A 16376-nucleotide genomic window follows, 5' to 3' on the forward strand; every position below is an offset into this window, starting at 1 on the left:
GGCCGAATCTTCTGTGCGCAGCTCCGGAAGGGGGCTGTTTCAGGTTGTCGATAGCCGGGGTACGGGGGGTTCGAGTTGACGCTAATCCTCGCGTGTGAAGAGGACAGTGAACCACAAGAAGAGCAGAGGAGAGTTGTTGCCCCGGCTCCGTAACTCAGACCGCCCGTGACTCACGGGTTGTTGAGCGTTTCGCCTGGGATCAGAGCGTCGTTGTATTTCAGAATCCAGGAAACCAGGAAGTCGCCGGGCATTATGAAATCGGAGATATTACGCGAGGAAGTTGTATTCACCGGGATCTTATGGGCACGGCCGCGCGGGAAGGTGCCCGCCGAACCCCGAGCGTAAAATATCATCGTTATGCACCGCCTCGAGGTTAATATTAGCGGCGGCGCCGCCGTCCGCGATATTTACTATAAGCCCCATTGTTTTATGCGGCGCTGAACCACGGCCGACAGCCGCTGATACAGTTGTACGCCGCACCTCCGCAACGCTGCCTACTCCGCAATGCCTCTCTTGCGAAATCGAATCGAATCACCGCTCTCGACAACACCCGTTTCCGTCCTCTACGCCACCATTTTTCAATCGCTATGCCTGTCGATTCTCGCGTTCGCCACCGCGCTCAACCGGCGAAAACAAAGGGTCTTTCATTAGCCAAGATCGATCCGCGAACGCGATTGCTGAAGAAATCCACCGGAACGTTGGTTCTGAATTATATATGATTTAACGAATATTTTCTGAGTTAGGGTGGGATCGCGTCAAACCGCTAATACCAATGTCAGCAGGTCGATACGGATCAAGCCGCTCCGTAAGCCAGTTAGCTGGCCGATGACCTCGAATCTCCGCAATCAATAAGCGATTCAAGCGTCATTGACCCAGTTCCGGGACTCGGGTCGTCCGAACCCGAATGCAACCCAGTTTCGATCTAACCGAGTTTCCACCCTAGTCCAGTTTTTGACCCTACAAGCAAAAGTTACTTTTAGTCTGCGGAGGGGACTGAGAGACCTTGTGCGCGCCAGTGGACATCCCCTAACGCGTTTCAACTTTTTGTTCCAGGTGATACCGGCGGAGCGTCGAGTGCCGGAGAAAGACGAGACCTGGACCCTAGCTCCGGAGTCCAGTGATCCCTGCACCTACTACGAAGATCCATCCGAGGCGAAAGCCAAAGGGTCCCACGACGATGCTCCTAAGATCTCGGACGTTCCAGAGACCTCCGGCGAAGCTCCGGAAACCGGTACCCTGCCTAGAAACCAGGAGTCTCGGAAGAGCAAGACGAAGAAAGTGAAAAGCTACCTTAGGAAGTGCAAGGGTGCTCTGTCGAAAGGCGACGAATCCTCGTCGGAGAAGAAGCGGCAGGAACAGTGCACCTCCTGGTACCTCGAAGAGTCTCAGTCACCGGAGGACGCGGATCTCCGTGAGAAACAGCGCGATGCTTCGACAGAGAGGATCGCCGTGGCTGAAGAAGCTCTGGCAGTCGAGGAGAGCCCTACCTTGCCGACGAACCCTCCAAAAGCTGACGTCGAGACTCCCGACGAAGCTCTAGCCAGGCTGTTAGACGAGGATCGCAAGAATGATCTGAGAAGCAGTCGATCGTCCCTCTACGAAGATGCTAGGGATTCTATGAACGAGCAAGCTATAGTTGTCGGCAGCAGTTCCAGCGAGGTAGCTAAAGAGAGGAACGAGGCGGTGTCCCTGGAGACGTTGACTACGGAGGACACGAACCTGAACAAGTGCGACTCGAGCGATACCTTGATAGCGGAGGCAGGGGAAGTGTGCACGGCGTATCAACCGGCTGATGGAGAGCAGGGCGAGGAGGATGAGGGCAACGAGGAGACGCTGCAGGCGATGTCTCTGCTTGGGGTGAGTGGCGACTCCCTTTTAGGGTTGTTTGGGGTGCTTTTACACCTGTTATTTTGTTAGTAAACTGATCCAGACCTCACCCAGACGTTTTTTCGGTACGACACATTGTCTTGTTGGTAAGCTCCCTTTGTCCTTGAAGGAACTGTGAACTTTGTTCGGGTACACTAAGCATGTTTGTGATGGAGTCTGTGTATATGTCTAAGGAGTTTGCAAATGATCTGTGTAATACGATCAATAATAACAAGCGAACGTCCAGGAACTCCGGTTCTCCAGACATTTGACCATGTTTGACCAGCCCGAGGTGCGAATAGTCATCGCCGGGTAGTCTACCCACCTAGCACGGCAACAATAACAAACCTGGAACGCTGCCCACCAGTCGCACCACGCAAACGTGCAAGAACCTAATCGCGCGGTTACGTTGAAGCATGCTCGACCGCGTCCGAAGGTGGCGACGATCTCCGTGGCTCCGTTTGTTTACCGGCGGCGAGCAAACAGGAGAATTACTCATAACGCGAGATTTTCCGTGATACCGTGGTCCCGATAACATCGATCTCCCGGTTGGCGGCCCCTCCGTGGCACTGCTATTGAATCTAACGGTACCGGCATGGCAGCCAGCTAGTGGCAGCGTATATAAAAGGAGCGTGCAACGGCCATTTGAATACAAACCACAAACGGTTTACCGCGGACCGGCGAAGCCGGCGGAGAGCAGTAAAGCAAATTGCAAGCGCATGCACCGCACACACGGGCGCGTGTTGTACACACTCGCGAAACGCGGTGGCGTTCCAGCAGAAACCACCGCGCGCCGGGGCTCCCTGCTTAGTAATTTATGCCGGCGGTCTTAATGCACTTGTACCGATGATTAAAACGTAATTTCCCCGGATGGGAAGAAACATAACGCGGCAGCGTCGGCGGCTGGTTTTTGTGTCGATCCTTCCCTGCTTTATGATTTACGACGCCCAGTTTTCCCGGCGGAGCCTGATTTACACGCGTTGTTCTCGCGTCCCGAGGAACTATGCCCACCTCGCGGGAGTATTTATCGCTCGAACCCGTCTCACCGTGTGCCGGAATCCCCCGGGATTATTGAAATTCGGCGGCCGATTGGGTGGTCCCGAGATACCTTTTTCTTCGGGCCACGTTCGAATTACACGGACCCTCGAACCACGTTTCCAACGGCTACGTTTTACCTGCTGCTCCGGACAAACGACTTTTAATGACCGGATCGCTGACCGACTTACGCCGCCTCCAAATTGTCTCGTTTTGCTCTCCGCTTGCGTGGCCAGTAACAATTTTTCTGGACTCTTGATGGATTTAATTGTCACCGTCTCGCGGACACCGACTCTTCGATTTTAAGGGGAACTAGAATTTTTATGCACTTTTAATCAATTTAATTGCCATCGTTTTGAAATATTGGTCCATCTTGTTTCGGTATTCCACATATGTCTGATTGCTACCTCAGCCAATGGGCTCAAGAATTTTTGTGGATTTTTGAGACGCCATCCTGACTATTTTGTGGACTAGGAAATCTCATTTAAGTAACTGAAAAGAGAAAGAAGAAAAATTATATTGTTAGTGTTCCCCTTCTAAAATTAATTCTATACTTTTGCATGCACTGCAGAATCACGTGTAAAATGAATTCATCTTCTTACTTTTCTCCACGATCACTGGTCTATTAATCGCTCGAAAAATTCGAGAAAAGTGTTATGTTCAATTTCGCCGGTGGCACGTCAAAGTAATTAAACGCCACATAAATAGAGTATCGGACAACGCCCAAACTTTCCCCATCTACTTTTCTATATTTTTGCTCTCTCTCTCTCTCTCTCTCTCTCTTTCTCTCTCTTTCTCTGTGTCGATGATTTCTCGGTAGCAGAGCGTCGAGGGATCTGCCCGATCTATAAATCTCTCGCTCGCGATTAAGCCCGGCGTTCGCACACGACAGTCACGAGCGTCGTTATTCACAGTTATTTTAAAGGTAATTTTCAATCCGCGCCGTGTAATAATTAAGTGGGATTCTGTTCCGCGGAACACTTGTTTAGCCGCGGGGTTTACAACTGTTCCGCCGATGTGATTGAAAGGTGGCTGCGCCTTCTAATACGGCGGGAGGTTAACGCCGTTGCTTGTTCCGCCTGCATACAGGGTGGGCCCTGACAATGATCGCCCGGAATCGTTCAATTAACTTTTATCGTTGCGCAAACCGAGACCGTGTTCTGATAACGAATTGCCCCGGCCGCGTTTACGGTCGTGCCGCGCGATAAATGCCGCGAAGACTTTGCCGGAGACATTTTCTTCAAAATCATTTTTCTCGATTACGTTCGCCTGACGTTTTACGAGACGTCATATTCCGCGCGTATATTATTCCCGCGGTGGTGGCTGTTCAGTCTTTCGTTCATTATTAGAAGTGACTTTCATCGTTGCGCAAACGGGCCCCGTGTTCTGGGAACAAATTGCTCTCGAAACATTTATGACCGTGGTTTCAGATAAACGTACAGAGACCCGAGGAAGGTACATTTTATTCGGAGCTATCTTTTTGCGAGACTACAAGACGTTTTACAAGATGCTGTATTTTATTCGCGCGAGGGGAAATTTAATGAAATTGTCTGTCCGGCAGATTGACTGTTAATTATATATATATATTCTCTCTGGAATATTGCCTATTGACAATATATTTAATTTTTTACCTGAGATACACCTGGTTGGTAATGTTCAGCAATGCCATGAATTTTTAATGTTTTTTAGAATTTCTTTTCATTGAAACTACTCCTCAATCTTGTCATTTTCGCATTGGGACAATTAAACTCCTTTCTTTGAAATGAAATTGTACAATTTCGAATCACTACTCGATACCGAAATTAACCATACTCAATCTCCTAGAAGCGATTTCAAATTCTGCCAAGAACGAGACAAAAATATCAACAAATAAAAAAGTTATAACAATCTCAAACCAGCTTATGCCTCACGAGCAATATCGACGTTTCCCTAAAACCGTGCGGAGATTTTCGAGTTTCGACGTCACCGTGAATAACCATCATCAAGAGGAGATAACTTGGATCGTTAGGACCACCCTGTACATCGCGTTGTTCGGCGCACATAGGCGTCGCGCGTACGGAAAAACCCGGCGATGTCGTTTGTCACTTGGCCCGCGGTAACTCGCGTACAGGCCCGTCGTGTGTGTTTATGCGGGTGTGTGTGAGTGCGAGTCTCTCGAATCCCACGAGTCATGTTCCCTCGCGAACTGTCATCGATAAGGCATGATCGATAAACGAGACAAATTCACGGCAATCTCACCCGCGTTACGCCCACGCGAATTTCAGCGGGAGACAACGATCGAAAGGAACACGGGACGACCTCGCGTGTCCCGGCACCGCGCGGTCCTTATAAATTCACCGATAACGTTCTCGCAGAAAGACTTTTCACCCGTGTTGTATCGCGAGCCCGGGGGCCCCTCGGAGGGCTAGCCCCGCCCCTGTAAATTTCGCTGGTGAAATACGAGCGGGTCTAATTGAAAATCCGCGGAATCGCTCCGATTCGTATTTAATTCGACACGACGAACGCTTCGACGCTGGACACACTCGGACACTCCTTTCTTTTCCGCGACGCAATAACTAGACTGCGAAATTTATGCGTTCATTGTGGACGCCGTTGAATAAAAACAATGGCGCTCGCCACTCCAATAATATTTGATACCCCCGGCTCTTTTGTCTTGCCGGGCTTTCAGGCATTAGTCGCGGCGAATATATGAATTCCTGATGCCAGACGCAATTCATGCAAATTGCCGTCTTCTTGCTGAAACGCTGCGCGGAGTCCCGATTGGCCGAACATTATGCGAGAAAGAACCAAATTCGTCTGCCTAATCTCTCTCCTACGAAGATCGTCTCGAACGATTGGCAAAAATTTTCAGAAATAATTGGCAGAATTTGATAATATCGATGTGCTAATATTAATTCATTAATTCCATTAATATTAGCCAAGGCAGACGGAATTGCAATTGGCGCAGAAAATATTTATTTCAGCACGAATCTGAATTGTTTGATATTTCCACAAAGTTATGTTGCAATGAAGTAATTCACAGCCGACTATTTATCTTATTGATCAATCTGACTCGAGACAGATAGAGGGCAGCCGTATTATTAACGATATCAATCGATTGTGAATAACGGGTCTGACACGGTTGGTGAAATCATTGTCAAAGAAAGTAGGATTTTCTTGGGTTTTGACCGGTTCAGCGTTGCCCGGGAAAGTGTAAATGCGCAGAAGGATCGACACCGCGTTATGGAAACAGAAATCGCAGGGATATTTTGTCACTGTCATTCCGTACATCGGGTTTGTGTGTTCCCGGTACACGATCGCCAGAAAGAGTCTAGTACTCCGAACAGAATCCCACCGCCTATCCCAAGCTTTCCAACGACAATTTCTTTCGGGATCCGAGTTCAGTATGTCTCCATCGCGGCTCGCCGGAGAGAATCCGGCAAAAGCGGTTCGAGGCAGCGTCGATACACGACGCCTGTAAACCCCGTTGCCTCGGTGACTCCCGAGAGCGACCGTACAACCGAGTCTGGTCCAGATAGATCACGTCCGATATAATTAATGAGCACGACCTGCAATTCCCATACACACCTCTGGGCTCCGCGGGTCCGCCTTAACAAGTACCTCGGCGAACCCAGTCTAACCTGGGCCAACCCCCCACTCGTGCCGGCTACACGAACTATTTTCCTAACAGAGAAACCGTTCCTAGATATCCCAGCTTGCTCTCCGATCTATCTATCTTCCTCCATGGACCACGAAATTTCATCCGTGCAACGGCGCATTACAGTCGGTGGACAAAATTCAGTGGACACCCTATGAAAACTTTTTTGAAACTGAACTAAACGACTCGAGATTTTTTGAGACGTTAGAAGAACTAATGGTGGAAACAAAATTTCCTTGAAATTGGAATTTCGAGTGAAGGTCACGATTTTTAACTTTTTTTAAAAATTAAAAATATCCTTATTTTCCATAAGGATCCGCAGTTCAATTATCCGCAGAAAAATGTACTCCATTGACGCTAAACCTGCCGAGCACTCGAAGAGACTAAAATGTTTTACCTTATCAAAATGTCAAATCATATTTAGTTCGATTTTGTGCAATCTGTATACGTGCTTGAAATAAAATAAAGTGTGTGAAACGGTGGTAGCTTTATCGTTAAATCCCGATGACGATTTCAGAAATATTGCTGATGAAAAATTGTACAGCACACGGTACTAAAGGGTGAAAATGATTGAAGCTTGAGCCAGCACGTACAATGTCCCGAAAGAATGAGCGCACGGTTTCAGCGATTCTGAGATAGCAACGGTGCCAATGACACCCGTGCGAGAACGGTTCGGCCAATGGTCTGGCTTTCGATTCCACTATTCAAACCCCATCTCGAGAAACTCGCGAGCGAAAGTGTTAGGCACCGAATCCGCGGCGTCACCCTTCGGACAACGGACAACTGAATAATCCCGGAGACAACGGAGAGCCGTTCCGGCAAACTAGAAAATCGAATATTTCCCGTGGCGGGTACGTCGGTTCGCGGGACAGCGCGTAAATATCCGCGGCGAGGAAAAGTCGCGGAAGTGGCGAAGTTCGTTCCACTTGTCTTCGGGTGGACAATGTGCCGCGGGAAGTGTGTGCCACGAGGTGAGCGCAACGGGCCGCACAGGTCCGCTGCGCGCTGCCATACTCTCTCGAAGACAGTGCACCACTTTGTAGCACCGGACCGAGGCGCCTGGCCGCCGCGCCTGTCAGCTGATTGCCGTTGATCGACTGCGTATTTCTGCCTACATGCAAATCTAGATTTCTCTATTTTATTCACCTTGTTCTGTATATTCTACGGAGAAGTTGAAACGCGAGCAAAAAGCCTCTGTGACCTGGATGCTCACTCCTTGCGTCGGGCAACAGATAAATTAGCCCTTTGACGCGTCAGCTATTCGATTAATGGCCTACTTTCAGTGTCGAAATATTTTATTGCTTGCGAGAAAATAAGAAGACAAAAGAACTCTCCGAATATTATGCTTGGACTGAGGGATTTGTGCTTCCACGACGAAAATGGGTAGCAAGGATTTAAAACTTTAGAGTGGTGACTCTAAAGCACCACTAGAAATTGTTGTGGCATTATTTCAAAGAAATTGCAAAAAATATTACAAAATATTTGTTACATGACAAAATTTGTATTCGATAGATTACTAAACATTGAAATATTATATGTGGAAATCGGATCAGTTTAATACGAATAAAATACGAAAATATTCCGAGACGGAAGAAAAATTTAGTTTCAGAATGAAAATAGCGCCGAGTGCAAAGGGTTAAAATTATTAAGGAAAGCAATCTCTGAATGGCTCTTGCTCCCGGGAACAGGTGCAGAAAATGTTGAGCTCGCATGAAAATTCGCAGTCCACTTGTGCCGTTTGCTTTAAACGGGAATCAGGTTACAAGCAGAAATTCTTTTTCTTTCGCGTTTGTTTCGGGTTTCGGGGCTTGAGAATTGCCGGATCGGCGAATTGGCAAATCGGGTGGATTTCGCACGTGTTCGCAGGGTGGCGTAAATCCGAGTAGTTGCTGAAACGCTACCCGGTGATCAGTCGTGAAAGCTGGCCGAGGGAAAATGATCGGGCGACCCGCGTGACCGGGTACACACTGCGGCGACGGTGTTATTCAGGTTCTCTCTATCCTCTTCTGCGTTCGGTCCGCGCGGCGCGGCGGCACGCATACCTGCGAGCCCGTTAGCTCTCCCGCGTCGGATTATAGATTAAGCCGCGCCTCCGCGCGGAAAACGATAAGCGGAATACGGCGCGGGATTTATTGTAATTGGCGGTAATGATGGTTTTACGCCGCGGCTGCCACCACCACCATTAAACCGGCCGCCTCTCTCCCGATCGGTGCGTGCTCTGTCTCTAGAAGCGCTTGCACCCTGCGACAGAAACATTTCGTTCTTTACACTATTACATACACCGTGGCCTTAAATTATTTACGGTAGCTCGACTTCTTTAGGTTTGGTGAATACACAGTTTTCTCTTTTCTACGACGATTGTTAAATTTTGCACCATTCTAATTAATCAGGTGACAATTCTCCTCTAAAGTAAAAATACTTCCCCCCTCTCTCTCTCTGTCTCTCTCTTTTTCTGAATTAATTAATTCGGAACCTGAAAGACTCGAAAAACTGCACACAATTTGGGCGTGTCGTCATTTTATCGCGAGGTATACGACCGCGAGAGTGCACGCACTTGCACACGTGCCCTCTGCGGACCCGGCTCGTTGCATCTTCTTGTTCGCCTCTGCAGGAGAGGAGAGGAGAGAGAGAGAGAGAGAGAGAGAGAGAGAGCGCAGGAAACTCGATGCGCCGGCGATCGCGGAGCACGCGCGAACCTCGGATAGGTTTCCCATCCCGGCTCGTAAATTTCTTGCCGGTCGCGTTCCATCCTTTGATAGAATATAAATCGTGGCATTACGTAAATGCGTTTCGGACGCATGTACCACCGGCGACCGAACGGAATTTACCGGTCGTGTAATGATTACTCAATTACACTTATACTCGCCCCGTCGATTTCGTTTCCGCCAACTGGAATCCGCGACGTACTGCTCTCTCAAGAATTTTTCTGTTCTACCGTTAAAGAGGATTAGAAGAATGAGAAAAAGAGAGAGAGAGAGATAGAGAGAGGGAGTCGTGACCGATGACCCGCGAGAGGAAGCTGCTGTGTTCCCTCGTTGGAACGGGAAGATTGGTCGCGTGATACTTGGTAAAAGCGACCGGACTCCGGGTCTAGAGACATATTAGACGCGTGGGACTTCGGGTAAACAATCTCGGACGAGCGGACTCGAGGGTATCGTTGAACCTACTTCGGATCGCTGCGTACGATGCTCGTGGCCGCGGTTCTTCCAGCGAGGCTCAGAGGCTTCGAGGATACGTTGAAACTTGGCGGCTGCGGAATTCTTTTCGTTAGGGGATACTCCATTGTCTGATTCCCACTGTCATTCCACTTAATCGGATGGCGATTCTGGAACTCTCTGTTGACCCTCTGTTTGTTATTGTTCTTAGTGATTCTGTATTCCTTTGCAGTGCCTGCTTCTTTCCATTCAGCTGTTTTCTGTTGTCTACTCAGTTTAGTTTTGATTTTTCATTTAGTCTTCGATCTAGGCAGTGAGCAACCGTTAGTATTAATCAACCTGGACTCCTGAAATGATCTAGTTCTTCCAGGACTTCGTGTTCTCTCTCTCTGTGACTCTCTGTTTGTTTCTATTGATTCGTTGTCTGAACACTGGCTGTACCATTCTACTTATTCAGCTGGAACCTCTGGAATTGCCTGATGCCTCTAGCATTGCTACCTGCTCGTCACATATTTTTCAACATTTACTGTACCCTAACCTATTTTTGATATTTTTGATGTCCTTATTCGCTTTCTTTTAGTCTGACCAGAACAGTAACACTGAGTGATACTACTCTTCCAGATGTCTTCAGTGAAGTTAAGACACTGCAGTTGATCCTCCTAGCACTATAGCTCTCTGATGGCAACTTATAGAGGATGCTGCTAGAATCCTATTGATTTTCCATGGGAATGGGGATACTGCTAGAATCATATTGCTTTGCTAGAGGATTGAAGATGCTGCCAGAATCCTATTGATTTGCTAGAGGATTGAGATAGAATCCTCTTGCTTTGCTGGAGGATTGATGATGTTACGCTTCCAGAGACCTCGCGTTCTCTCAGCAATTGCCTACGAATACCCGCAAGATGTTTTACCTGCGCGTTTGTTTCCATTGATCGGCCTTCGACAGACGCAAGCCCGAATCGCTCCCCTCGATCTACCAGCCTTGTCTCCGGCGTCTGATCAATGTTCAATCGATCTACTTACTCCGAAATAATTTCCCCGATATCGGTTAACTCCGTTTCCAGCCAGGCCATATCTACTCGACCTGGAAACGTATATCTCGAGCGTTCCGATATCATCAGCATATCCCGTCGTTACGATACGACGGAGCTCTCGAACAGTCCCAAACGAAATCCGATGTTATCTGTACATCGTGTCGTGTCTGCCGACTCGGAAGTCACGGCGACAGCCTAATATATTTCAATCAGCCTCCTATTCCCAATCACGCGACAGTTACACGGATTGAATGGACCCGAGAGAAAAAAGTGTTACGGAGAAAATTCTGACGCTCGATTCGTTTCGCTTGTACGTCTCTACTTTTTGGTCTTTCGTGGAACATGCAAGAGAGGGGGAGAGAGAGAGAGGGAGGGTGAAATGCAGTTCTCTGCCGTACCCTATTAGACCTAATAGGAAGTGTGTTCGCAATTTGCATGATTCGGACGGGGACAGGTACCTTTCTAGTTTCTTTATTAGCATCGGCCGGCCGGGGCCGTTTAAATATGGAAGATATTGAATAAGCCGGTTACGTGCCGGAGTTCTCGAGTGTCGGATAAAGGATCGTTTCTTCATTGAACCGTGGCGGGTCTGCTCTCCTGATCGCGAGGCCGACGATCGAATCTTACGATCCATAGGAGGGAGAGGGAGAGAGAGAGAGAGATAGAGGGACAATCAGGCCAGGATTATTCCGCGTGACTTCCGATCGGAATATAGTTTACCGGGCCATTCTTTTCTCCGGCCGACGACTTTCGCCGTGACGAACGGGCCCCGGCAATTTCTTCTCGCGATGATCAACGGGCCCCGGGCCCCCGGCAACGCGATAATAAGGTGTCAACGTTCACGGACCTCCGTCCCGTGTCAGACCGTTTCCGGGTTATGCTCGTGCGAACCCAAACAACCGAACCCGATAATCATGGTCCCGATCCCAGCCTCGACAAAGACCCCGAGAACGGATCGAGGTTACTCTGCCCGACTACACCCTGCTTCATAGTAAACACTGCTTCATTCTGATCGAGAGAGATTGCGCATTTTTCGGCATTTATCGCAGGTTTCTGAAATATTCGGTCGTCCCACAAGACTAACGTACATTTATTTCTATTGAACGAGGTTATGCTAGCTGACTCGATTCATAGCGAGCACTGCTTCATTGGGGTGGGAGATTCATTTTTGTGCAGTTATTCTTTGGGCAATTTTCTGAACTACCCAGTTGTCCCATGAGATTAACAATAAACTCTACATTAAACTAATATTTTTACACTTTTGTATACCTCTCATTCGAAGCTCGATGAAACGGCTAGAAAAAATCGTGGATCAAGTTTTAAGCACTCGTTGCAAAGGGGAAGCTTCAGTCTTCAAATCTGCGGTGGTTTAAGTCGCGAGAAAAATTTTTCAATACTGTCACACACGTTTCAATTTCTACCATTTTGGACCAGAAAAGTGTCCTCAGTTTCCCAGTCGCTGTATCGTGTTAAACCATCTTGGATAAAAATGATCAAAAGATGGCGAAAGTAGAGGCTTCAAGCTTTAAAACGAGTCCAAATTTATTATCGTACTATATCTTTTAACGAAATTATAACAGTTCGAATATGAACAACTTCTCGAGAAATTTAGTGCTGAGATACTTTCTGGATCTGAAGCACCCTAAAGGAACGTAGCTCCAAACAACATCAAACACGATTCATCATCGACTCATCTGCACTGACAATGTAAAGATCTGTGTGCGCGCGGCCTCGAAACTCGATCCCTCTCGCAGGAAGAGACTAATAACAATAACAGCCATGCTCGATGTAATCGTGCAACAAGTAGCCGATTATCTGGTTGTAATTATCGACGAGTTATCGGTATCGCGTCGCAGGATCGTCTGCAGCCGATTTTTCCCGAGGCTCGCGCGCGCGCGCGCCCGCGTTGCTCATAGATCTTCGGGCCCGTCGAAAAAGCGGCTCGTCATTAATATTCGCCGGAGTTCGGCGCAGCAACACCCGATACCCACCACTTCGAACGTATAAGATTACAATCCTCTCGCTACGGTACCTGACTACCGTTAAATATATGTTTTACAGCGTGTTCGGGCCGCGTCGGTCCCGGCGAAGTATCGCTCGGGCCCCGATCCAGAAGGATCGAGCGCGTTACGTTCCACGTTTCGTTTTTCCTCTCCCTCTCTCTCTCTCTCTCTCTCTCTCTCTCTCTCTCTCGTCGTTCCGATAGGCCTCTGCTTGAGATCGGCTTTCAAGGTCGCCGAGTTTCCCGAGATTCAATGCCAGCCCACGCGAACCGCCGTGCCGGCTAATAAGCAATTAAATTTCGCGGTTTACCGAGCACGTCGCCGCGCCGCGCCGCGCCGCGCCGCGCCGTGCCGCCTCAAGAGCGATACGCACTCTGCGGTTTACCACCGGTCTACCGATCGATTCCTTTTTCGCCTACGACCGCCTCGTTCGTGGCAATTAGCGACCGGCCATACCTCGACACGTTCTCCTTCGATTTTTCCCCGCCGGCGCACAGTGGGTCAGCATCGCAAAGCTGGACAAAAATTCGTATCTCTATTAAGTACACATTAACCCGTAGCACTCGAATGGCGACTGTGAGGCGTCACTAAAAATTGCTGTATCATTATACAAAATATTTTTTTCATGATCAAATATGTTTGTATTTAATAAATTACTGAACACTTCAGTATTGTACGAGTCAGTTGCACCAGTTTCATATGTACAACATGAAAAAATATATATAGAAGGGAAATATTCTAGGTAGGAAGAAATGTTTCGTTTTCGAGTTGAAATAGCTTCGAGTGCAAAGGGTTGACCCTTAAAGTCGTTTTGTGCGGATTTCACATCTTGAGCGGGAAGCGACTAAAGTCGTTTTTCACGGATTATTGATGGATAATTGTTTTTCTGATGTTTTTACAATAAAATCGGATAGACGTGCGTCGCAAAAATACAAAACGTGCGTTGCAAGAATGAATGCAACACGGTAAGACTTTGGCGGCAAAGTGCCGGCGCGAGATGTGTTAATAAGAAAATTGTGATACAATCTGAGAAAACGGAAAGAATTAAATTGTATTCATATAACGAAAATTGCAGAATGTCCCGCTTCGAATTTATTGGAATTGCCGAAGAAGAAATTTCTACCGAATTCCTGTACCTTCAACTCTCGGCCAGACATCCTTATTTTTCACGAAGATCCACAGCATAATTGCACCTGTATCTCACCTGACCCCGAATGATTCACAGCCGTCGGAAGACACCTGACCAACTGCCCCCGAGACCGGGCAATCACGATCAACCAAAAGTGGTCTGCCGACGTCCCCAATGACACGGTCCCGGTTATCGAGCAGTAAATGCGTCCTTTACGATTTCCGAAGCGGGTCAGAGGCCGACAGACGCCTCGACCGGGGACCCATCACGGTTGAAATTTTTGTGAAACTCGCTCCGATCGGGCCGAGCGTCGACTCGAGTGATAAGAATCGTCGAAATCGCAATAACCCCGGGAGAGAAAGCATCCGCGGGTACGTCGGCTTTCACGAAACCGCGGAGAGTTTAAGTGGCTACTTTTTTCCCCGACCGCCGCGCCGCGGATCACTTTGGATCCTCCGCCGAAAATTATTTTGCGGTTTGTTGCGGAACTTTCAATATTGGCAACTGACGAGCAATTTTAATTCGGGTCCGAGAACGTTGCGAAACGTGCGATCCACGTGTTTGTGAACGGAATCGATTGGAGGAAATCGAGCGATCAACTAAACCAATTCTTTTTTCGCTCCCTGGAGAGGAAACAGCTTCCTCGTCGAGGACAAAAGTCTAATCCCGAGCGTTTTCGGTGCACCGCGAACGAGTCCAAAGTCGCCGAAAATTGAGCGAACGTGCCCTGCTAGATGAGAACCGTCCAGACGTGTTCCTCGAGAGAAAGTGATTGGCCAGAACGAAAGAGGAAGAGAGACTCTAGCTCTGCTGGCTAACAGACGCCCAGCCTCGGGAGCCGACGTTCTTTCGTGATGCTCGTGATACGACGATATCTTCTTGCCGTTGCAGTGGCCGATGCACATGAGCCGTGCCGCGCGTGTCACCGGCGAGCGGGTCACGTTTCCGGTAATTAATGGCTCACGTCATCGGCGCTGGCTCAGCCACCGGTTACATCTGTCGATCGTTTGCTGCATCCGGACCTGGACGTTCGACGGACGATCCGAGGGACCGTTTTATTCAGAACGGACCGCCATTAGCTGACCCTCGGTCTTCGAGACTCTCGATCGCTTTCCGAAGAGATCCGAGGGAAACGCTTAAGCGGCCGGAATTGGACCCGTTGATTCCGATGAGATTCAACCGAGAGAGATCCTCGCTGGAACTGTATTTTGAAATTGTCGATGTTGAAGAAGTGAAAACTTAAAGGGAACACTTAAGCGACCGAAATTGGACCCGTTGATTCTGACGAGATTCAACTGAGAGAGATGCATACCGGAACTGTATTTTGAAGTCTTAAAGGGAACACTTAACCGCACCTGGACTCATTGGTTTCGATGAGGTTTAACTCGGAGAGATATTGAAGCTGTATTTATTTTCTTATTGGCAATCCTACAAGTTAACGAAGTGAAAACGTAAAGGAGACGCTTAAGTGACTGGGCCCATCGATTTTGATGAGATTTATCTGGGAGAAGCGGTTCTCGGAACCGTAATTGACACATATTTCTCTATTTGCGATGCCCGATGTTAACCCTTATGTCAACAGGCGGGTTGGTGAGATGCGCGTGCAAGAAAGTGAAGAGTCAAAGGAGCCGCGCACGCTTTATTACGTCTTGATCACTTCCGAGGCGAGCAGGATGCGCTTTCGAGCCGCGTTTGTCACGGTCTCGGGCCTGTAACCGACGTGCACGAATTATTTAATCCGCATGAATTTCACGGCGGATTGCCGAGCCCGTGACAAACCGATTTGCCGGCGATTAATCCGCTCGTTCGATGAAATTTTACGGCAATTCCTCGCTCTATTCAGCGTTTTGTCGCCTGTCTATCGCCGCGGTAAACGTGATTGACGAGACAGCTAATCCTACACTGTTGCCGGCTCGCGTGCTCCTCTTATTAAGGGTATTCCCCTTTTTTTTGTGAAACCGACATCTTGTTAACTCGACATCTCGCAAACCAACCGTGCAGTTTGCTCGAGACCTTGCAAACACCTTCTGTAGAAGTTCTATTCTCACGTGAGTTTCACAGGATTTCTGTTCAGCACGGAAAAAGAGATCGTTTTCTGTGGAAGTACACCCTGGAAGGGTTCTCGAGTCGAGACAAAGGGTAAAGGGAAAAACGTTGAGGCGCCGTGACGCAACGTCTATGGGACAATTACGTCGGGGCTGAGCTCGGTTGCGTCTAGCGTGCATTCGTGATCGATCGTCATGATTCATCCTTGTTCGGGTAACGAAACGAATATGGGTTACATACATACAGTCTTACGGTCGTGCCGTGGAAATAGAATCACGCAACGCTTGTCCTAAATCCCGGGCATGTCGTTCTTCACTGCGGAACACACGAAAGCCTGGTGGGTAAGGCAATGAGCGGCGTTGCTCGGCCATTAATCGACCGTATCCTTTAATCCTTCAAACGTGTACAACCGTAACCGCTCGTGGCGGACGAAACAACGCCGCCTCGAGGCCTTCCCTTTGTTCCACCCTG

The 16376-nt window shown here is 48.5% G+C and overlaps 1 protein-coding gene across 6 annotated transcripts in view; it reads left to right on the forward strand.

Moving 5' to 3' along the window:
• LOC143357013 (uncharacterized) overlaps positions 1-16376 on the forward strand; it is a 410515-nt gene that overhangs the window by 42673 nt on the left and 351466 nt on the right. For all 6 annotated transcript variants that reach the window (XR_013082750.1, XM_076793133.1, XM_076793135.1 and 3 more), the window contains one exon: positions 1054-1857. Coding sequence is in view for 5 of the 6 variants with exons in the window: in XM_076793133.1 (XP_076649248.1) it covers positions 1054-1857 (804 nt within the window). In the remaining variant the exon portion in view is untranslated. The remainder of the gene's footprint in view (positions 1-1053; positions 1858-16376) is intronic.

The sequence above is a fragment of the Halictus rubicundus genome, chromosome 9 (genome assembly GCF_050948215.1).
Source record: "Halictus rubicundus isolate RS-2024b chromosome 9, iyHalRubi1_principal, whole genome shotgun sequence".
NCBI lineage: Eukaryota > Metazoa > Arthropoda > Insecta > Hymenoptera > Halictidae > Halictus > Halictus rubicundus.